This window comes from Bactrocera dorsalis, chromosome 2 (genome assembly GCF_023373825.1).
Source record: "Bactrocera dorsalis isolate Fly_Bdor chromosome 2, ASM2337382v1, whole genome shotgun sequence".
NCBI lineage: Eukaryota > Metazoa > Arthropoda > Insecta > Diptera > Tephritidae > Bactrocera > Bactrocera dorsalis.
In genome coordinates, this window is record NC_064304.1 from 21,645,368 (window position 1) to 21,669,933 (window position 24,566).

General features: G+C 37.2%; 1 protein-coding gene and 1 long non-coding RNA gene across 2 annotated transcripts in view; one reads left to right on the forward strand and one right to left on the reverse strand.

The window, feature by feature from the left end:
* Positions 1-296: 296 nt before the first annotated feature.
* On the reverse strand, positions 297-1,244 carry LOC125776597 (uncharacterized). Its single transcript, XR_007421850.1, has 2 exons — positions 607-1,244; positions 297-544 (listed from the first exon to the last, which is right to left on the reverse strand). It is a non-coding gene; the product is annotated as an uncharacterized LOC125776597 (long non-coding RNA).
* Positions 1,245-1,394: 150 nt separating this feature from the next.
* LOC105229831 (mucin-19) overlaps positions 1,395-24,566 on the forward strand; it is a 101,143-nt gene continuing 77,971 nt past the window's right edge. The window contains exon 1 of the mRNA XM_011210297.4: positions 1,395-2,865. Within this exon, the coding sequence (XP_011208599.2) occupies positions 2,835-2,865 (31 nt within the window). The 5' untranslated portion in view covers positions 1,395-2,834. The remainder of the gene's footprint in view (positions 2,866-24,566) is intronic.

The window sequence follows — 24,566 nt, forward strand, 5'->3', positions numbered from 1 at the left end:
TATATATGTACATGTTTTTACTTATTTTACTGCTTTCATAAATCCTACCTTGCGTTGGTGGTAAAATTCTTGAATCCAAAATTAGTGCAAAAGAACAGTTTTGACACATGGACTATTTGTGAAATCACACCTTACACTCCTTGTAGAAAATCTTGTGTTACTTTTCATATACCTCAAATAATTATATAGTTTCATATTTAGATATTTTTTCTTAATATTTCGAAAAAAATTAGATCTTTTTAAGAGCTGAAACGAAAAAATTGTCATATTTTAAATATGAGAACGCGAAATCAGTCATCTAATAACATACTAGGAGCTGGTCTTTTACTTTTGAAACAGTTTTTAGTTACACTTTGAGTGGATGTAGTGTGCTTAATAAACTATGGGACAACCATTTTTCTTTAAATTTCTTTTATCCAAATGCTACAGGTTTGTATAAACCAACTTTGCTAGTTAGCTAGGTTACTTTCTTAAATTATCGACTATGGACTATTATGAAGATGCATTGGGAGTGGGTTCGTTTTCAAAATTGACCATTTTTGTCCTGAAATTATTAAAATAATACAATTTAGTACATTAAATATCAAAAAAAAACATCAATCATACCTTTAATTTCGCCTAACACATCAACTATAACCCAATTGGAAACAAGGCCAAGACGTTCTTGCAACATCATTTTTGTATACCATTGCTATCTCTCCATGAGGAAAAATCTCTCATTTCATTTGCGCCTATGCTTCTTTTAAATTATTTTTAAATGTAATTTTAAAACAAAATTTAACTTTAGCAGTCATACATTTATTTTAGTAGAACATTTATTTATCATGAAGTTAGCTGCAAAAACTCGCGGTATTTTTACATATGTAAACATACCCATTCACAATGGATGTGTTATGAAATTAAATTAATCTAATAAGCTGCCTTTTTACTTTATTATATATAAATATAAAACCGTATAATGAATATTGTTCAATTTAAAAATATACGAACTTATAAAGCATGTAATTTAAAATATAAATATTTATACACTGCACAAAAATGTCTCAAAATTCCCACAATTTCGCCACTATTGCCAACCACACTCATGTGAATAATAACAAGAGACAACATCTGTCTACATTTCCTCCTTCCATATCCACTTTGTTGCCTTTCGCACTATATTTATCACTAACGTTGCCATTTTCAAGAAAAATTGATAAACGCAATTTCCATAAACTAATTTTAGTAACTGGGTAATAAAACATTAAACTGAGTGCTTTACTTATTAACATAAATATTGGTGGACTTATTGTAATTTTATCAAGATTACTGAGCTAAAAAATCGTATGACCTTTCCACCACACCATTCCGTAGTCATAGGTGGCAACATCAAGTCTGCCACAACGGCACGGAGTTGAAAGGCGACTGGAAAGACGTTCCTCGAAAGTGACGATTTTGTGTGAATTAATAAACTATTTTTAATTAGAAAAGTGCATTAAACACTAGTTAAATGTGTGTTATTGGCGTAGTGTCATAAACTGTGTACGAAGATAGCACAGGAATGCAATCAAAAGTGTTTCAGTGAAAAGTGCCCACCTCAGTTCCTTGTCCGTTTCTATAGTCTTGCAGTGTGTCTGGGCGAAAATCAAGTGTAAAATTTGTATAAAATAGTTTTTATTATAACAAATAAACGTGGAGCCTTTACATTTTAGCGCCAAAATACAGATTTTGAAGTTTACCGCATACGAATAATGTATGCCGTGAGTGTAAAGTGAAATTCTTTAGCATCGAAAATAGTAAAACTGCAGAAAAATACACTATTTGCGCTCGTTTGCTTTGGTTTTCTTCTCTATCATAGAAATAAATGCATAAAAGAGACGGGAAAGTGTACGATGCGCACTAGCCATCACCGTCATCGCCTTGATTTTTCGCTACATTTCACGTCGAGAAATCACGAATGCGAATGTGAAGTGTAAATGCATAAAAAACTACTAGACAAAGTAAATTTTGTTTTCATTGTGAACATTGACCATTGTTGTTGTGTGTGGCGAATATAACCATTCACTTTGAACGGACTGCCAAAATTTTCTACACATGACATTTCCACCACACAAATACAAATTTCTTTTGTTCGTCTACGACAAAACGACGGCATCGAAAAGAAACGAAGGTTGCATACCGCGTTTTGTGTAATTGATGCAACAACTGCATAAAATTTATTCAAGCAGAAAAAAGTGAAAATATTAGCTACAAATAAAAAGAAGTGTATTTACGAATTACTAAAGTGTTTATAATGTATGCATTGCGCATAGAGCACAATTTGAAAAAATGAAGAAGAAACGAAATTATAATTTCTCAACGCCGCCGCTAATATCGTATTTGCCTTTACGTTTCCCATAGCCGTGCTTCGTTCTATAATCTGCAAAGGAAAAAATCTGTGATTTTCGGTATCGTAGTGTTTTTTTCATGTTTTCCCCTCCGCGCGCTGTATCCTTCCTCCAGCAACTCTGCGTGCTGTCCATACGCAACGCAAGTGCGAGTGTGCCTCCTCCCCGCTTATGCACCTTTTCGGTTTAATTATATATAAATGCTATCACATGCCTGCTTTACGTTTATTGGCGCTACGAAACGTGAAATTATTATAGACACCCAGTGCATTTCAAATAATTGTGAAAATGTATGTATGTATGTAATTAATTTTGACACCTAACAACGAAAGCTATAACCAAGAAGTCAGTTCAAATGAAGTAAATAATACACACCTCACTACACCAACAACAACTACAACAATTCAGCGAAGTTCACACTCGTAGTCATCATCATTTTTCCGCCGAAACACTTAAAAAGAATCGCCAATGAGTCGACGACAGTCGCTTGATCGACCAGGTATGCCAATGTTGTTTATGTTTATTTGTTTGTTTATTTAATTGGCTGTGTAACATACTATAAAATTAGAAAAACATTGTGAGCGAAGGTGAATTAATTGATTAGCACATAACCAAATACAATTTCCCCACATATGCCTATTCCACCATTTAGCAGCTGATGGCAGTATTTTTCCATTTATTCGCAAGAATGCAGGTAGCAAATATGAAAAAATAGCTCAAAATAAATGCATTAAGCAATGTTGCTGAATGAAGTGTGGTGAATTGGTTGAACAAAGGTAAATATCACTGCCGTACACCACAAAAGGGTAAAAGTAGTCGTGGTTGTTTACGTTACGAGCTCGTGCTGGTCACTGTTGATTTTGTTTTGTGGCAAGTTTAGCTTTCAATCTAGGGCTTAAAATCGGGGATTTTATCTTTATGCTGAATTTATGTAAATGTGAAATTGTAGCGGCAACTCTTTTGTATCCAATTTACATATACATACATATACTACTGGGTTTTTACTTTTCTCATATGTATATGCATAAATTGGAAATGTTTTATACCGCATTTTGCATATTCATATGCTTTCTTTATTAAATATAATACGTATAAATTTTAATATATCGACTTAGTTACAGTGTCGTAAAGATTCAAATTTACCTATTTAATTAAGCATAAGATAGATACATTAATAAAAACAACAACTATTTACTCCGCTTGGCAATTTTCGGAAAGAGAAAGTGCTGGTGCTGTAAATATTCAAAGGTGAGGAGCAGTAAATTGATAAACGCGAAAGTAAATTGCAAAATTTTCAACAAAATAAACTGGCGGGAAGCAAAATCTGAAGCAATCGGTGTTATTGGCATAATTAAAATTTTTGGACTGTCGAACGTTGATAGAGTTGTTAGTTTATTTAGTAGCAAATTCTTGACCTAAAAAAATCTTCTTCAATTATTTTGTTATCTCTACGCGCATTGTAAACTTTCAATATATGTATAATTATAAATGTGAGAAAAAAGCTGTGGAGAACGCAAGTATGTCCAACAAAAAATCACCACTTATCTCACAATTATTTTAGTTTCCACTGTCTATTCCCCAAACTAATTGACTTCTAGTGCATATGACATCACGCTCGCTGGACACCAGCATTTACAAACAAATAGTGTTCATCGTGATTTGCATTTTTCTATGTCGACTACCATTTTTGACCAACTCATTGGCTACGTTTTCTGTTGGCAGTCAACCAGACAGATTGCAGATCACCGTTATCTACACATATCACGAAATTTTTGCATTTTATCCACCGTGTCATTGTGTTGCTTGTTGTTGCTGTCGCCGTTGTTGTTTGCGGTGTTGTCGGTACATTTTTCGCATTCGTTTGTTGCGTTGCGTTGAAATTGTAATGACAGTCAAATGCCGGTAACTCTGGCTGCTATTTTAATTGTTGTTCTCTGTTTTCTACTCTTTCTCTTAGAAATTGGCCATGCCCTAGCACTTTGCAGCGCAAAAAGTTGCCGTGCGCCGTGTTTGCGGGCATAATGGTTAAATGTGGATACATACACATCCGTTTTATGAGATACATAATTTAATATTTTCTCATGTGCATTTGTTTATGTGTTTGTTTGCATTTTTCTCGCAATTTCTCTGAAATGGACGATTGAAATAAACCACAAACGAGATGATTGGGAAATGAACTTTCCTTGTGAAATGTCAAACAACACAAAGCACTGACTTGTCAAAGTTTCGTCGGATTGTAAACAGAAATAAAAGAGCAACATCAACAAGAACGGCTTAGTAACTAATTGGCAAGTTGATTAGCTTTCTGTATACATACTATAAATTTTTTGGTCTTGATAAAAGTTGAGCTGTAACTTGAAATGTGTCAGTAAATATGAAGCAATTTTCGTTACGGTTTAAAGTTTTGCGATTATCTGGCGGAAGTTTTTAAGAAACTTCGTTGTAATCCATGTTGTTGTTGTTGTAGTGGCATAAGATATTCCCTAAACATGCAGGTGAAGTTAAACAGGCTATTGGGGTAAGAGAATGTACATACATACATACGTATGAATGTAACCTTCTTCCGGCATATATCGTCTTCCTACAACATCTGCCTTAATTTGGATTAATGTAGCGATGTTTGTGGCTACACCAGGTGGTTTTAAGAAAAATGTCTGTGCTGGAAGTATTATTCATGACAGGGTAAATTTGGAAGCCTATGAGAGCCCTTCCATGCTGTAATCTGTTTGAATCTGAGCCGCCTCCCATTAACACTGGAGCTTTAAACACTTTCCACGATTATCTAGTAAATGACGCACTTGAAGTCAAACCACCACCCAATGCAGACGAAGGGCTCGATTCGCCTCGCGAATCTAGAGTTATCTTTGTGCAACTTCGTTCTGGATATCGTATCAGGCATACCAAATATATGTCGTGCGATGACAACTAACTTACTTCTCCCACAGGGATTAGATAATCGCTACAACAACAACAACAACTCTGGCCCAGCTGCCTCCACTCATCTAACACCTCTCTATCTATGGTCCGACCCCGTTGAAATAGCGCGTTTCCTAGGCGTACCGTTAGATGTCCTCAATGACAACTTACCTGAACCTTACCACCCAAGCAGGGATTAGAAAACGGTTACAAGAACAACGTCACAACCATGTCATACTTCCGTTTGTACTCTGTACTTTTTCAAAAAGGTTTCAGTTTTTGTTTCGGATCAAAATTTTTGAAGTATTGCAAAATTTAAGAGGCTATATCCACTTTCAGTCTGAATCTCCGTTTTTTTACCTGGTTTTATTTAAATTAAATTAATATTAAATAAATAAGATAAAATTAAAAGTATAAAATTTAAAAAACTTTAATAATCGGTTACTTATTTTGAAAAATTTTGGAGTTGCTGAGTTCGTAGCCGATCTCCAAAAAGGTGTCTGGCGGTGGCTAAGATTTGTCTTCATAAAGTTATCTCAAAACCAGAAACCAATAAAAAAAAATTATTTATAAAACCGACAATGATCGAAGGACTTATCAAAATTAAAATTTTGGAAAAAATTACAAATATATATAAGAAGGTGGTATGAAAATTTCAAGCCGACAGGTCTACTTATTTGGGAGATATTTTACTCAACGGCCCAGAAATATAGTTTTGTCAAAAAAATGTTTCAAGTTTTGGGGTCAGATTAGCTACACATATGTATGTACATACATGTACATATGTATATAGAAGTCAAATTTTTTTCTTGGAATGTCGCTAAAATGTTTACATTAAGACTAAACGCGTATATCTTATCAGCTTTCAAAATCATGTTTATATTCTCATAAATAAGTAATCAATTATCAATTCCTAGTCAATTCGATAATGTATAAGCAAGTCATAAGTTTCTGGAATAATGATTAAATTAAAAATTTTTTTTAATATGTAATTTTTTTTAATATCTTTCAATTTTTTCCTTTTTCCAATAAGAATGTGCTAAAAGACACCAATTCGAGTATTAGTAAGAAGTATGCACACCACAATATGCCGTTACGGTTGTTTACCTTATATGTATGTTTATTGACTATTGATAACCTTGAACTGCAAGTAATGCTGTTCGTCTGGCACTGCGCTCCCTTGGCGATTAAGCATTCTCAACACAAACTTGGCACAAGAAATGCGGCAAATGGCAAGTGTTGAATGCTTTAAAATTTAATTGTGTACTTAAGTGTTGCTTAATTGTGCTAAATTAATATAACGCACACACACACAAGCATAAATTATGGAATGTAGGAAGCACAGCAACCGCATACTTAATGCCAAATAATATGTGTCAAAATGTTAATTATGCACTAATAAATTATTTAATAAGCACTAAATATCTAATGCACTAATATGTGCAAGTGTTGCCATTTTACATACAATATTTGTAGGCATATTAAGTAGCATTCCTCCACTGCATTTAGTCGAGTCGACACACAATTATGGCTTTGAGTTTAGAGCAAACGCTTTGCATGGTAGTTCCACCTAATTAACCGAATGCATCTGTTTGTGATTAGCAATCGAATTGCTTATCAACACGACATCTGATAATCAGCAGACTCGCACACACACACACAACTACACACAATCGGCTGTTACTTATTTATACTTGCACTTCACAATGATTATGCAAACAAATTGCGGCAAATATATGGAATTTGCAAAGCTTTGTAAATGATTGGTAATTGACACTTACATAAATTAGCTGTCACCCGTTGAAGTGCAGCACAAATAAATAAACAACCTGCACACAAGCCTACTACTCGTTAACGTTTGTTCTCCGTACGCCTCGTACGTTATTGTTGGTGCAGGTTGTTTTGCATGTAAGTCGTTGTTGTGACGTAATGACGAGCCACACCTACTCAAGGTCTTTGTTACTTTGCATGCATATCGAAATATTTAGTGAGACTTGCAGTGCTAATTACCCTAACTGACATGTGTGCAATAAAACTAATATTCATATGATAAACAGTTAAGCAAAAGCGTTAATATCGGCTGCACTGAAGTTTAATACCCTACACAGGTGCATTTTGTACAGATGGCTTAACAAACAAGTTTTGCACGGAAGAACTGGATTTTGATCGATCAGATTGTATTGGTATTGCTATAGTGTTCCATATTGAACAGTATTTTCGGATATTGTACAGCTGTCTTGAACAATAATCTATGTCAAATATCGGAAGACATATTATAAAATAAAATAATAAGTTTTCCATACATGGACTTCAATTTGATCGATCTTCTTATTTTTTTTACTGGCGTAGACACGGTTACACAGTTATAGTCTGCTGGCGTAGACACGGCTACACAAAAATAGCGCGCCAGCCTTTTCGCAATTTTGACGCCAATTCGAGATACCAAGTGCAGCCAGATTTTTCTCCATCTGATCGTCCTTTGCCAATACGAACTATGAATCTTCCGCAGAACCTTTCTCTCGAAAACTCATAATGTCGACTCACCAGATGTGGTCATCGTCCATGCTCTGTAGGATGGGAATAATGAGGGACAATTGAGTTTGGTTTTTGTTCGTCGAGAGAGAATTTTACTTCTCAATTGCCTACCATCGATTTGTCAAATAAAGAAGTTTTTCATACAAAAAATTGGTTTTGATAGACAAGGTTGTAACACAACCATATCTCATAGTGCTTCCATATCGATGGTGTCGACAAATTAGCAATTTCTTGGGGAAATAGGGACGTGTGCAAGAAATTAAGAGGGAGAGACGGACAGATATGGATAAATCGAATCGGCTCGCCACGCTGATCATTTATATACATGTGTAACAAGTAAATTAAAAAGTCCCGGCCTACCATAGTAAAACACACTCGTTTTTTTTTTTTTCAAAACTGATTATAGCGACCCTTCAACTTTTCGATACCATTTTTGTAGTACAACTTGTCCTCAGTTTCGGCGACCGCCTTTTCATTCGACGAAAATATCTTGCCAGCGAGCATTATTTTGAGATCTGGGAACAAGAAATAGTCGCTGGGGACAGATTCAGAGAATTCACTAGACAGTTCATGTTTTTTACCATCGGTTTCACTGACGTGTGTTACCTTGCCAGCCGACTGTTGATTTTTTCCACGCTTTGTCGCGGGTTCATCGTGTGTCCTTCTCTCGGATGACTGTAGATTAGACTTCGGAGTGAAATGATGGAGTCTTGTCTCATCCATTGTCACATTTCGATGCAAAAACCCGGGTTTATTACGCTTGGACATCTCCAAACACTAGCACCCACTTTGCACAGAGCTTTCTTATACACAAATATTCATCAATGATATGATGTCCACGTTAAGTTGATATCATTAGAGTGTCGACTATCTCGAACAACTTCACTTTACGGTCATCTAAAATTATTTGTGAACTTTTTTGATGTTTTCGTCGGTAACAATCTCTTTTGAGGTCTAAACTTAACATATCACTTCTTCATAGCTAATTTTCCTGGGGCAGGATCTACCTCGGTTCCTTCTGGATGTTATACATTTCGTGCCAAAGGTAATATACCACGTGCAGGGTATAAAAATGCAACGAAACACTTGTTGTTCACTACCACTTCACTACATACATACATACATATTGTCCACAATAATCACAAACAAAATATTTTACGTTTACAATTTCGTACTATGCGCTTAAATATGTATGTGCTTAATTAGCATGAATTGGCCTAGGTCTGTGACACCACCCACGAACACCGCTAACACCGGTGGCGTTGAGGCCACCATAAATTAAGCTTACATAGTGTCAGCTGAATTTTGGCGTTTCAATGAAAGTGTGTGCACCTCGGCCAATCAAATAGCTGGCGCATATTTAGTAAATCGATTAGCCAGCGCGAGGCGCTCGTGCACAGCGCGCCCCTCGTATCACCCGCCATTATTTAATTCGTAGTGTTCATTCTAATGGCATTTCGTCACGGCATGATGCGCATGGCACGCGCGTTTAGCCGCAGCGACGACGAAATTATTTATGCATTATACACCCAAACACACACATCGCGACGATCAAAAGCAATATAAAGCGGCTGCTGCTGCTAAAATAGTTAGTGGCGCGACATTTAGCGACCCGAAAACCAATAATGACAAAGTTTTCACGCAAATTTCCGCAATTTGTTGTTTTGTTGTTGTGGGAATTTTGATTTGATTTGCCCGACAACAGCGCTTCATATTCTGCTGCTTCTATCTACATACATACATATGTATGTATCGCATTTTCGCACACTCACATATTCTCATCTATGAGCCGCTAAACAAAATAGCGCCATTTTCGTTGATTTCCTCTGTTGTTTGCACATAAAAAATTCATTTATTCAAATTGTTAGCGGTTAACGTGTACACAGTGCACATTCTCATCTATGCATACGTATGAACACGAGCATGAAAACAACAAATTTACCAGATGCATAGGTGTTCACACTAAAATATGCCCAGTCATCCATTCGCTACGGGTGACGAATTGTTTCAGCTAGTTAGTTGTACACACCTGCCAAATTAAAGGGTTATTCATTAGTTATTTCAATCAAAATTGGCACGTGTAATTATTTAATTAATTACTAAAATTTTTATTCAGAAATAATTGCTGAATTTATTCTAAAAAATATTTAACATATTTTAATTATTATAATAAATTAAAATAATGACAGTTATTTGCTTTTGAAATTCAAATTTATTATTTTTCAATAGAAAATTTTTGTCCTAAAAAGAGAGCAATCGCACTCTTCCCTACTTCAACGCGACTAAAATTATTCCTCTTCGCAGTTTTTTCTTTTGAAGAACTGACGCAGAGACTCTTATCAGTAACTTCGTTTAAAAAATATATTCTTAGCATAAGTCGAATGCGCATTCCACCCTTCGCTCTCTTGGTTCTTATTAAGAAAATTGTGAATAAATTTAATAATTAAAAAATGTTACATCACAAAGTTGATTTCATAAATCTAGCACCTACGAGCAAAAGGTTTTGACATTTATTGAATCAGTTCTAGATTTACCAAATCGTTTTATTTCTTTTCACGCTTCTCGTATGGTTGGAACGGGAGAACCTTTCTTTTTTAGTACTTAGTACTGAGTTCTTCATTTTCAGCGAATCGATTATAGGTAGTTAACTATTTGGCACTGAAATCAACTAAACTGAACTAAAGCCAATTCGTTAAATTTGCCAGGGGAGTACTAAACGCAGCACCCTCTAGCCACATACTCGATAGATCACATTACATCACTCGCCGCCAATGCACTTGGCCCGCTAATGTCAAATCGTTTAACGAATTCAGCGAATACACTGGATGCGCGAACGCAGTTCGTGTTGGCAACTTATTTGCATGACGTGCATGCGTGCCCAGCTGCATATGCCTGCATACAAATATACACGGGTGTAAGCAAATAGCTAAGCGTCGGATAGCCGCTTGATGGCGTGTTGTTTGCACGCCAATTTCGCCGGCGCAGGCAGTGAGCATCAGCGGCAGTGCGCCACATCAGACAACATCAATAATAATAGCATTAAGCTGCCATTTGAGACTAACTATGCTCATAGTTTCTGTACTAGGTATGTGTGTGTGTGTGTGCCGTTGTGCGGTTTAAGCGTCAAACAGTGCGCTAAACATCGAAAGCGAACGCATTCGCGTCTCTTTATACGCTCACAACTCTTTAATTTATTCATTTTGCTGTTATAGTTGCTGTTGTTGCCTTTTTAGTGCCACACTTAGTAGCATTGTTGTTGTGATTACTTGCTATAAACATATGCATATTAATTCAATAACGCTGTGACAGCAAATATCGTCTATTTGCCCCCTCCCTCCCCTTTTTGTGTTTACACTTTGGCATAGTTGCGTTTTTCACTTTGCTTTGCTGTCGCTTTTTTGCCATTTTGTCATTGCTGTCGCTGCAATGCAACCCTGACCTACAATTGCCAATAAATCATACAAAGTGCAATGCAAAGAAAAAATATAAAATGAAGTGTGACAGTAAAAATGCTAATGATTGGTATAATGTCTTGAAGAAAAAACGATATTTTTTTTTTTTGCTGGTGGGGTACAAAGTTGTTTTGTTTTCGTTTTTTGTCGGGAGAAGTTAATATCATTCAATTAAGTGGCATTGTTAGGTGTGCTTTTGACATCAAGAAATTATAGTTGCAATTACGAAAACTGGAAGAATTAACGTAAATTATGAAATAAATAACATACATAATTCGAGGTTATGGTAGTTAGAGGTTTATGGCTCATTTTGAACTAATTTGAATTTGTTTTTTATCCTTGTTTTAACAAATCATATCACTCTTATTGGAACACCCTGTGTATACTTACCCAGAAACATCGCAAAGCTAGAATTTTATCAACTACAATATTTTCCTAAGCTCCTGAAAGACGTGGATTGAAATAACAAGTAAAAAGATCCATGACGAAAGAATGCAATCCTGCCAAGAATCAGTTGTTGACTTTAGACAGCAGTCTTTGCGTGATCTCACCTGATAAGTTGTGTTATTGTGATCTCAACCAATAACATATGAAATACTAAAAAGCATGAATTGTTATTTCAGGGGTATTCCCTGATGAAATCATAACATACTACGTGCCAAAGTATAAAATTCCACGACTTTCTGAAATGACATCATTAAAAGTTTTAAGTTGGAAAAAAATGAGTCCCAATAGGACTGTTACTGCATCTACCCACACTCGTACCAAGAATGCCGTTTTCATCAACTTTAAAAGCTCGCATGATCTCCACTTGATATCTCCACATCCTCATTTCGTTCCATACGCTTTTTCCTGTAGACGACATTACCAAGAATATACATATACTTTCAATTTAAAAAAATGTTCAAAATATCAATGGGCCGCAAAAGTAGCAACAAATGAGAGGATTCCACCCTTAAGAACTATCTTCCAAGCAGCAATGGTATACATACAGGCGGCTCTAAAACTTGAGATGGATTCGGGGCTGGGATAGTGGGACCACACACCAAATTAATAGTCCTCATGTATAGGTTTCTAAGCATTTTTCCTGCTGCGATTTAGGCTATGTGAAAATAGTATCCTAGAGAGATATGGAGTCGGTGAACGTATTGGCATTCTCAGTGCGAGTAAAACAGCGCTTTAGGCAATCCTGTCGAAGAAATCAAATCAGCAATAATACTGGAGGGAGGGAGGGAAATAATAACATTCCATTAGAAAGAATCCCTGGGCAAAGAAGCATCGAATGACCATGAGCTTGCCGATGTTCTGACAAAAGAATTTTCTGCAACCAAGCCAATATGACCGAAGCCGGCCTCCGCTTACACATTACGAAAGGAGCTTCTACGTAAATAATTTGTTGGCTAAATATTTTCACGCCCAATTGCCCAGAAGCCATATTCAAAAGAACTTCAAAATGTTTTCTATTGAATGCGTCGGTAAGAAATGGTAATCTCGGAGTAGAAGCTCGTCAATCAGATCCATAATAAATAATATACCCAATAGTTTCCATTAGGAGAAAATTCTTGCATTCTCCAGTCATCGATAATAAATAACGTGAGTTAGGAGAAGCTATGAGAACCCAAATTGGCTCGTGTGAAGGGTTGATACCTTGACCTGAAATGCTTTAAGAACCTAAAAAATCCTATATTGTTATTTTTTTTTAAATATATCAAACCCAGTTTCCTAGTGTTAGGGGGGGTTAGACATTAAAAAAACTTGCTGAGAAAACTCACATGAATATTATGGTACTTGACGGCTATCAGAGCACTCGGTTTCGTGAAAATGCTTGAGTATGCAAATTTATAACGTGGCTTATATCAGTGTATCATTTACCTAAATGTGGTTCGCATACTATAAAGTAGGTATGGTCCGAGGGAGCCTACCGCTTTCAAATTAGATTCTTCTCTTTCTTAAAAGTTCAATAGGCAAGCATTAAGACTGTCTTCGCAGCGAAAATAACACCAGTATTCACATTTCAACATCATAGACTCTACATTCATACCAAATCCAAAGTTTATCCGCCTTTGCAACGATTTACACAATACAAAAACGTTTTATTACCCACAATTAAAGTTCCATGTTAAAAATATCATTACTTTCATTATTATTATTTTTATACTGCACCAATATCCTTTAACAATCGCACACTACAAACACTTTTCTAGCATTGCTTCACCTCACGTAGGCAACACTCTCAGCCAGACGACACAAAGCACATGGCAAGCTATTGCCAAGTATCCGCTCGTTGCTTTGCCGCCTTCCGCTTGCATTCATGGGAATGCCCCTGACCTCATTTTTGCCCACTTACTTACATTTAATTCCCCAGTGTTGCCACCGAGAAACGGTAGTGAACCAGACTCTTGCTCGTGCCAATTGTCAGCGAGTCTGATAAATCGACAGCATTAGATTGCCGATATCACTTATGTGTGCGTCTGTTTGAGCATGCTAATGGTCAGACTTGTTAGAATCATGTCACTTGACTTACAGCTCAGGCAGTTAAAGAGCCAATAAACTGCTCATTATTACGCTGCAACACGCATTTCCCGTTCGCATTTAATATTTTATGAGACCCCTTTTTTCCAGCCTTTTTCTAGCAGACTTTTTTTCTTGCTTCAATGCGCTGTCGCCATAAATCGTTTCGCATATATACGAGTACACACTTATGGTTGTGTTGTTGTTTTTGTTGTCGCTTTTGGGTTTATCGTGTATTGTCACAGCACAGCGCAGAATTTCATATAAAACTGATTTCTTATCAGCAACGCTAAAAAGATTGTCGAGCTGAAATGAAATACAATTTATTGTTGTTTTTATGCGCTGTCATTGCGGTGATGTATATGTTCATATGCATATGTGTGGGTATGACTTTTGCAATAGCCACCGCACCAAGCTACTGGAACAACCTGTGTGCGTGCGCTTGAATGGCCGCTGATAAGGCTTGTCGATGGATGGCGACGGCGGCGGAGGTGGCTGGTGTTAGGCATGGAGCGAACTTCGTTTTGAGGTTTTTCGCTTTTATCAGCAATCTTTATTTTTTCTACGCTTTTGCTATGAAATGTGTAAGGTTTTTATAATCGCTGTTCAAAACGTTTTCAGTTTGCATTCCTATGGGCCATACGAAGTGTAGTATGTATTTACTCATTGGTACTACTAAGGTCCTCCTCTATGTGTTAGCTCCGTAGCGATAAAATTGTATTACTAATGTTCAAGTGTTAAACGTTGATAAATAAGCTCTTTCGTCAAGATAACTCAGATAAGATAGCATATTCAGCAACAAGTGCTAATCACGTAGAAATAATTTTATTAGTAATTCCAACAGGTGTTATTAAAATCTAATGTGAAGTTAATTACGCAAATAAAAATAGTGCGTAATACTCGATATTAAAAAATTTAATAGAAAAGCGTTGGGCAAATGTATTAATGTTGATATTATGCGTCACTTGATAAGGTCACTTCGTCAAGAAGCTCAAGGTCAATTCGTGTATGCTAAACAACTTATAAGAAAATTGTTATAAGCAATATATATTGAGACAAAAAAGCACCCGGGAATTGTAATTAAATTCCCTGGGTAAATGATATTTGAACAAATGTGTATTTGGTAGTTGGTAAGTTGGTAGATAGAGCTCGACATATCACGCGAGTCCGTCTGAATGATTTTGGTGGATATTTTATGAAACTCGTATGAAATTCGGTTTTGCTCGACTTGTCCCGATAAAGCTGCTTTTTTTTCAAATAGAGTACCATAAACAGGTATCTTTAGACGTTCTTGATCGTGGGAATTCCGATCCCACATTCATGGAGACCATTATAACTGCCGATGAGATATGGATTTATGAGTTTGACATGCAAACAAGTCAACAATCATCGGAATAGAAAGGAAAAACCAGTTGAAACCAAAAAAAAACGACGTCAAAGCTGCTCAAAAATCAATGTATACTCATTTTGTTTTTTTTTTTTTTTTGATATTCGTGGTTTGTTGCATAATGAATTTGTTCAATAAAGAGTTCTATTTGGCCGCACTTTGACATTTGCGTGAGAACCTCAGTCGAAAACGGCCATAATTGTGGAAGAAGAATTCGTGGATTTTACACGATGATAATGCACCACCGAAGCGAGCCACGAATGTGACCGAATTTAAAGCCAGAAACGCAATGAATACCATCGATTAACCACCGTATTCATCAGATTTGGCTCTGTGTGATTTTGTCTTGTTCCCCAAACTGAAATTTCCGCTGCTTGGAACCCGTTTTCGAAGAGATAAAACAAAATTCGCTGAAGAAGCTGAAGGCCATCCCACAAAGGTTTTATGGCAAGTGTTCCGAGGATTGGAAAAATCGTTGTCATAAGTGTATTACATCTGGTGGACTTTACTGCAACTATTTGATCCAAAGCTAGGACTGCTGGTTATCACAACGGACATGTGTTTCTAGCAGTCGCAAGTGAGATTATTCGTGGCTTTACGAGAAATCAGCCTATTTACCCAATCAAAGGATAGTCCAGCCAAACTTTGCACTTGAAACATTAAGAATGTAATTATTGGATCCTTAAGAAGACTTGCTAGTACATTTGAGATTTTTATTGACCCCGAGATTATCTTACCATACTCCCCAATTAACTTAACTAAAAGTTCTTGTTGTCTTCTGCTATTGTGAGGTAGTTCAGTAATGCTTTTAAGACCTGAGATAAATCAAGTGATGGATTCGTTGTATATCCTCGCCTTTGAAGCTTCTAGATTTCATGCTTTCCACTTTTACGAATTCTCGGCGTGCGTCCAGATACAGAGCCGTTGTTTTTGCTGCCGTTGTGGTATTAAACATTGACTAACTGTTTTCGGTTTCCTTGTCAATCGGTCCTTTATAATTTATTAGATCCCTTTTGGTAACCTGGAGGGTTCGGAGTTCTTTTTTGTATTCACAAAGCTTTCTATCTGCAAGGTAGGTGCCACTGAAGCTCTTTTCCGAATTCGTGAGGATTTCTATCTTGTATGTAGGCCCCACTGGAGTGCGCAAAAGCGCGGGTAATGAGTATCGGTTATTGCTGTGTGCCATTTCTAGCGTTCCGAAACATATCTCAATGATTCAGCTACAGTTCCCTTTTCGAACGCGTTATTATTTGATAGTCAAAATATTTCCTTTCGGTGCCTTGTAGATGCAAATTGTCGTTCTGGCATTATAATTGCTGCACTTTGCCGACGTTTCAATCAGAAGAAGCTTTTATCCATACTTTAAATACCATATGCCAACTAGCTGTAAAGAACCGGCCTTCGGCGGGCAGACAACAACGAGATCAATCATTTAAGCTGTTCAGCAATTAAAAGTCCCCGCATTACTAAAATAACTTCTCAAATCCAAGCTGTTTACCGGTTCAAAAACAATGATCCTTGCTGCACTAATTTTCGGTAGAGGCAGGTTCCAACATATTGGATTTTATACCTTTCGTTAATCGTGCGAACTGACTGGAATCGATAATCGCCCCCACAGATAGGCTCAATGCGAATTGCATATCGATCTCTTGCTCTCTATTTTAGGATCTTTAGTACAACAACTGTTTTCAACTGTTTCTTATCTTTATCTTAGGATTGTGATCCTTACAAAGAATCGGCCTTTCAATGGTCCAAGTGTTGTCATTCTGACTTTTAATAATTACCAACACGATATTATTATTGCAACATTTTTCCATGGTTTGGTTTTGGTTATAGTATAGTAGATGTGAGTCTTCCAGGTCTAGACTAGCCGCTAGCAACTTATGTACAAGAAACTAGAATTCTTTCACAGGATATCATCCCAATCATTAACTGAAGTTTTAATCGAAAAAATTTTAGCCTAGTCTAGTTCCATAGGAACTGCTACTCTTACGTCTAGCCTATCACAACAATAGTTATATTTTTATTATTATCGAAAAACTCTTTTAAATATAATTTCTTACAAAAAGTAATTCTCTGTTTTTTATTTATTTTTTATAATTTATTATTATTTTTTTTATTGTTTTTTAATTTATTTTTTTTTTTTTTTTATTTTTTTTTTATTATTTTTTTATTATTTTTAAAAAATTCCTAGCTTCAAAAATTAATTTCATTTCCAGCAAAAATTATTATTCCCCAAACTGCTAAAACAATAGTTTTTGTCTACATTCACTAAAAGCCTGAAATATTGCAATTGAAACTTCCCATTAACTAACTGCAATTAATTACATTTCAAAACTATATTTTACATAACCTAAAACCTGAAATCACAGACAAACTCAATTTGGCTGGCACTTCATTTCGCACACTCACCAAAAATTATGCCATTTACTTGTTACCCACTTTAATCGAATAAAAGTTGTATCCTTTGCCATGATTTATACTCACCTCATTCGGCTTCGCACACACAAAATTATTCATCCTTTTCTAATTGCCACTACATCATCAACGCCTACGACATTTCTTAGCTTTTCCGTTGCATACTTGCAGGCGCGCAAGCATGTACGCACGTGCGCGCGTGTGTGTGCTGTTGTTTGTCTTGCGCGTATGCGGCAACCCACATAAATGTGTATCGCAAGTTTTTCAGGGGTTGCTGGCGCTGTTGGCTGTTCGCTGTTGTTGTTGCGTCGCCATTGCATCGCAAAGTTATGAATTTCAGAATTTCATCAAAAAGCATAGAGCGAACCACACCAGATATGTATCTATCTATTATAGTTACGTAGCTGTGCTTGTGTGCATGCACGTGTATATGTGTGTGTGTGAAAAGCCCAATTTACAGACGCTTAAATGGCAAGTTGAAAGCGCCTTCAAGGCGGGTTAACCGAACGAAAGGTCGCACGCCAGCCGCCGGACCATATGCCTAGGCGCGTTTCGTCTATCGGCCAGTAGAGCCAGAAAAAGAGCGAGAGAACGCAACGCAAGTCAGCGCAAACACACAGAGAGTGTGTGTCCAAGTGCAAGAGCGAGAGTGTGCAAGCGCGCCGTTTTAAGTTTACTCGGAGAAATTTGATTGTCAAATACAAGAAAAGTGCGTTTCGTGAGTGTAAAAACTTGAGCGCGCGCGTTTTCCTTCACTGGCCGGTCGCTAATCACGACTGATAGCGACTATACACTCGTGCTTTTATATGCGCGTGTGTGTGTGTGTGTGTGTGTGACGCGACGACGCGTTATCGCCGTCGTATCCTTAGCGCCGTGCCACGATGTCTACGAACAGCTCAAATAATAAACGCATACAACAACAGTGGAAGGTGAGTGGAAGTGTTTTCCGTGCCGCCGCTCCGCACTGTATAATAACAGAATAGCAGTGTTTTTCAACTTCGTCACGCATTGACGCGACGCAACGCGACGTCGTTGCCACATGCGCGCTATTCATTATTTCAATATGGTTATACTAATTTTGTTTGCCAGCAAACGGTGTATCCGGTGCCACTCGACATTTCCATGTCACACACGCATGCAAACTTTTAGCATAGTTTTGGTTGCAATTGCTGTTGCTGTTGTTGTTGTTGGTGCTTTTGTTTTAATTATGCGCAGGAGCGGCATTAATTTCTTGTAGCAGCGCATTCGTCAAACCGTCAGCAATGCTGGAATGTCCGCTGTACATGCTGCTCACTTGCGGCTTAGCGCGGCGGCCGCAGCGTCGCTCGCGTGGGGCGGGGCGGCTTCAAACCATCCATATCGTACGATTTTTAATGTAGATACAATATTAGCGTTTGTCGTTGCTTTGTTGTTGGTACACCGAAAAAAGTATAACACCGTTATCCGCCGCACTGTGGCAGGCGCGCGCGGTGGGTGGCGTTTGGCGGGCGGCCGCGCCGCATACTCAATTAATCGATTCGATTTGTTCGCGCGGCGTGTGTACACATTTTTACTTGGCTCTAGGCGTTTTTATTTATTAAGGGTTACTTGTGCGCTGCGCTTTGATGTATGCGTGCGCGCGCCTGTGTGTGTGTGTGCGTGTTCCATTTCAGCGTTTGCTATTTGATATTTGTGTAATTGCCAGGTAGGCGCGCATTATTCTGCGCTTTGGTCGCGCTATTTGGCATTTCGGTTTGACCGCTTTTGCTGTCTGTTACTCTATTAACTTGTTGTTGTTGTTGTTGCTAGTGTTGCTGTCTTGTTGTTGGCGCTATTTATCCGCCTGCATTATACTACATTATTTGCTCTCATGAGAGTGTTTTGTCATTTTTTCACCCCTTTTACGGCTTTGTGGTATACCGTTGCGCGTTGCTGTTGTTATTGTTGTAGATTCTTGTTTTTATTATTGCTGTAATAGCATTTGCTATTGTTGGTTTTGCATTTTTGGTATGCATTCTGTTGATTTTTCGTTGTTTATGCGCAATCATTCGCCGCTGCTGGCTTTTTCTATCGGCACATTCATAGTTTTCTGCTTTCCGCTTTGCACTTTTTCTTTGCGCTTTGCGTCTGTATTAGTTACGTTGCACAGGTTTACAGTTTTTTAATTAATATTCACTTTATTGCAGTGAAATGTGGCAACATTGCAGCGCTGAATTAAATCTGCCACAGCCATGTGCATATGTATGTGTGTGTGCGACAAAGCAAATTCATTTATTGAAATACATGCTGCACATATAATAACCATGTTGAGGGTGATTAAAATGCAATTGCTTATAAATTGATTTTTAATTGCACAGCATATTTATTCAAAGCTAATCCATACAAATCTGAACACTCAAATGAATATTATTTGTTAGGTCAGGTTAATAGCTTTTTGTACATACATACATATCTATTTAATAGCTTTTTGTACATACATACATATCTATGTATATATATTATTTTCCTTAGTGAAAGCTAAAAATATTATGGCAATCTTATGGTTATCAAGCTCTTTGTATTGCTGGCAACTTTATGAGATTTGCATTGACTTAATGAGGCTGCTGAGGGTGTCATTGAAGCGAAGATGAAGATGAAAAAATTATTGTAAAGCAGCTTAAGTCGACTTAATATTAGATCTGTACTAATCCATAATTTCTATTGTAATATAAGCCTATTTTTATTTTTTGTCTCTCTTTTATCTTAGCTTTCGGTAAAAAATTTATTGTTTCAGTCAAATCAACACGAAGATTCTTGCAAATATTTGTCAAAAGAACTAAAATCTTTATCTACGTCACAAGTCGACTTAAGCAACTTTCCTACATAATTCATTAAGGGGGGAGCCTGCTTTAGAAGCTTAAAAAAACGAATTTCTTTTTGGTTAAATTTCTTTAAAAATTATCTAAGAATATGTCCCCAAAGTTATAGATGGAAATTCGAAATATTTTCGAAGTATAAAGGGAAGTTAGAACCGAGCGCTTGGGCAGAAAGCGAAAACTTCGACGCGCGGTTTCTCGGTTTTTCATTTTTACAAATTTTCTTAATTGGCGGGCAGGATAGAAGAAAAACTAAACGTCGTACGAAACTGGGGCAAAATTTAGTATCTTTGCCATTAAATTATCTTCTATTATATTTTTTAAACTGAGAAAGGTCAAGTTTGAACGTATTTGTAAACAACATAAAGTAAAATTTTTTTGGTCAAAAACCACTTTTTTCAATTTTTTTTTTTAAATTTGTAAAATTTTACACTTTTTTTTGGATTTTTCTTAGTTGAACTAGAAGATAAATTATTAAGATATATGAATCTCTTTGAATTTTTAGTTTCCGATAAAAATTGCGACCTGCATCCTGCCCGCCATCCGACAAACACACATGCGAGATGCATCGAGCAATTGCTTCCCAAAAACAGAATATCAAAGATTTCGTATCCAAAAACTTTGTGAATGATGTTTAAATATATAGCTATAAACACTAGAGATTTTGCTTTAATCAATTATTTCTTTCTCTCCCAAAAAAATCCTCAAAAAAATCGATTTTTGAAGCCTCTAAAGCACTTTTTCACTAATTAAGATACAATTTCTGGGAATGCAAAACCGCTGACATGCAATCATCACCTCGGAATGTTTACTTTCTGGTAACACTCTTTATTTGTCGGCGGAGTCTAGACGAGGTCTCGGAGAAATCTTGAAACTTCCATCTTCTTCTTCTTTACTAGCGTAGCTGAGTGTTTTTATCCATTCGGGCGAATGCGACGACTGTTTGTTTGATGACAGGAGATATTTCGTCTTGCCTCCATTTACTACCAGAACTGCCCTCAGAGGAAGTAAAGAAGGAAAAAACAAATAGAAATAGTGATATATGAACATATAAGGTCTAGTCAAAATTCAAAGTTTTTTTTTGCATAAACTGATTCGATTTCGGTCAAATATTCACCGTTTTGTTCTACAACTTGTTGCCATTTTGAAGATGATTTGAAAATGCCGCCTTCATAGAAAAATTTCTATTGGCAAGAAACTGGAATTGTTGATTTTCACAAACTTCTCTTGAGTCGGATATTTTACAAGCTAAATCATTCTCCAAAGGCAAGAACAGTTAGTAATCACATAATACCAGGCCCGGACCGTCAGGTAAATACGTAAGAACCTCCCAACTAAACTCTCTAAGCTTATGGCGAGTCACTATCGATATGTGGTATCGCTTCTAAACCTGCAATAACCTTGTATCGCATATTGGCCAGAAGTATCTTGGGAAGAATGGTAGCAGTGGAAAATGTTGCCAGAAGCAAGCAACTTTACTTCTACTACCAGGCCACAAAGGTATCGAGGGCAATAGTGGACGAGATTGTCAAGAATGATGCACGGCTGACATCCGAAAACGTGATCATAATCGGGAAACTCATGCATAGTCTATAGGACGATCTCAACAGAAGTATGTAATGAAAATCAAAATCCAAAAAATCATGTGCAAAACGGTAGACCGGAAGTACAACAAATCCCTCTGTGCACTCGATAGAAGAGACTGTAGAAACATAATGGGTATACTAACTGGTCACTGTTTGGAGGCGACTCACGTCCGCAGGATGATGCTGAAGGATCGAGAAGACTGCAGATAATGTCTTGATCAGGGCACCAGGGAAACAATGGAGCATCTTTTATGCACTTGTCCCTTGCAGTTATTGTCTTCTAAAACAATCTGTTTTATGACTTTTCAAGCCCTGAAGAAAAGTAATTACTTCTCATTCCTGTCTACATAATTTCCAATAGGAAAAAATCAATGGACCCCTAAGGATATGCGCTTCAAAATATCCAATTTCCAAAGTTTAGCTTAATCAAAGATCAAATGTCAATTAACTAACAATTATTAATCGATAACGATAAGAGCCCATTACTAAATTATTGCATAATTGAGCAGTTTCAACAAAATATGCAACTATCCCAATAAAAATCGTTGATTAATTAATTAATTGTGATATATTCGTGCACAACTTCCGTAAGTGCGCGCCGAATCATGATGTTATCGGTCATTTAAATTCCCAACTAAACGCTTTGCCTGCGCGCTGCCGGCCCCGATGCAACAACAAAGTGTGCGCGGCTACTATGTTGCGGATAATTCATGCAGCAGCAACCCTCATTTCCACCTTTTTGGCCAAAGTGAATTTATGCAGACACAAACACACACCTATACATATACATGCATATGTACAATCGGTGTGTTTGTGTGTGCACCCGCGGCGTGGATTTGTTCACGCCTAAAAGTGCATGTTCAGAATTCATTAAGCAAAAACTGCTGAGTGCCAATGCCCGGCTGTCTACAAAGCGGATTCTCGCCGGCATTGTTGTTGTTGCGAGGCGAGCCCCCTGTGACTTTTTCCAGCTCACATTTCATGCTGATTTTTCAGCATTGCTTACATTTTGCATTATTATTTGTGTGTGTTTCATTTTTTTTTAATTTTTGATTTCGCCATGCATTAAACGCGCCATTGCACAAAACCCGCTTTGCGCCGTAACCACTCTCATTGTTGTTGTTGTTGTTGGCTATTACAATACGATTATAATTAAAAATGCCAAACTATAAAATCAAAAGCTGTCAGCAGCTACCTACTGCCATTTACAAGCACACGCACACACATGTAGGAAATTCGCATAAAAAGTTCGGGCGCACACGCCTCGTTCGTCGTCTGACGGGTTGGTTGGTTTGCTGGCTTGCTGATGTACGTGTCTGCGGCGTTGAGTCGTCGGTAGTCGGGCGAGTAGTAGTGGCAGCAGTAGTCGGACATCGTCAGCCGCCGTCTGCCACTCAAAAGTGCGATTGCACGCGAGTGCCTTGGCAAAGCCTTCGACTTCCACTTGAATTGTCCTACAAACAGACTTTTTTGCCTACGACCAACCAACCAGCGACATAAGGCAGAAAAAACGTAAGCAGGAAAAAACCGGAACGTGGAAATGAAAAATGCAAAACGCCAGCAAACAATAAAAAGTGTAGAAAAATGAGTTTCATTCAATTGAAAATGAAACAAAACGCCGACAGTTAAGTTTTTACGCTCGGCGCTCTTCAGTTCAGCTGCCACTTTTTTACCTAACTACGTGGTATTTGAACCTTTGGTCAATTTGTTTGTTGCTTTTTACCGTTCAGCGCGCACGGTAGAGAAATTGTGTGTGTGTGTGTGTGCACGCGTTTGACGGGGAATTTGCCTTGGAATCCTTTTTGCACAGTGGGATTATTGAAATGAATTGAATAGCTAAGCTTTAGTGAATGGTTAGGGGTGCTTAACTTAGTAGAGTCCCAGTAGTGAAAAATATAAATGAATGACTTCAGAGCTTTTCAAAGAAATATGGATCATTAACATTTAGCAATCTTATATTTATATCTTACCTAATTTTAAAATGACCTTGAGAGCCCACAGTTTACATAATCCATAGTCTCAAATTACTACTTAAGGTTTTCATATGCTTATCACGTGACATGAATATTTTCTCTTCTGAAGCTTTTAAGCTAATGCAGCTATGTAGTATCTGATACGGCGCTCAAAAGCATAACGGATATATAATTAATAAGAATTCTTTTAAGGTTACTCTTACTGCTTGTTGAAAACTTCATATATACATAGCTGATACCTGTAAGAGAGAGCTTCAACAGTATTATGCCAGCTCAAAACTTCGGATCCCTTTTCAAGACTATTTTTTCTTTCTAGACGCTCTTGATATCTTTGACAATATCTCTGCAAAAATCCAATCCACTGATTGATTTATTACTTCTTGATTTTTAACCAGAAACATACCTGAGTCTTTAAACCTTCCATCTCTAGCCAACTCTTTTTATCTTCATACATTTTTCAAAGCTTTCACTGACTCCTCACAAAACACTGTCTCCACAAAAAATCTTTCTTTCACGTTTAGTCAGACAAGGCCACACGAATCCGCGCCAATAGTCGGCGAACTGTTACCGCTAGTAACTGTGAATAAT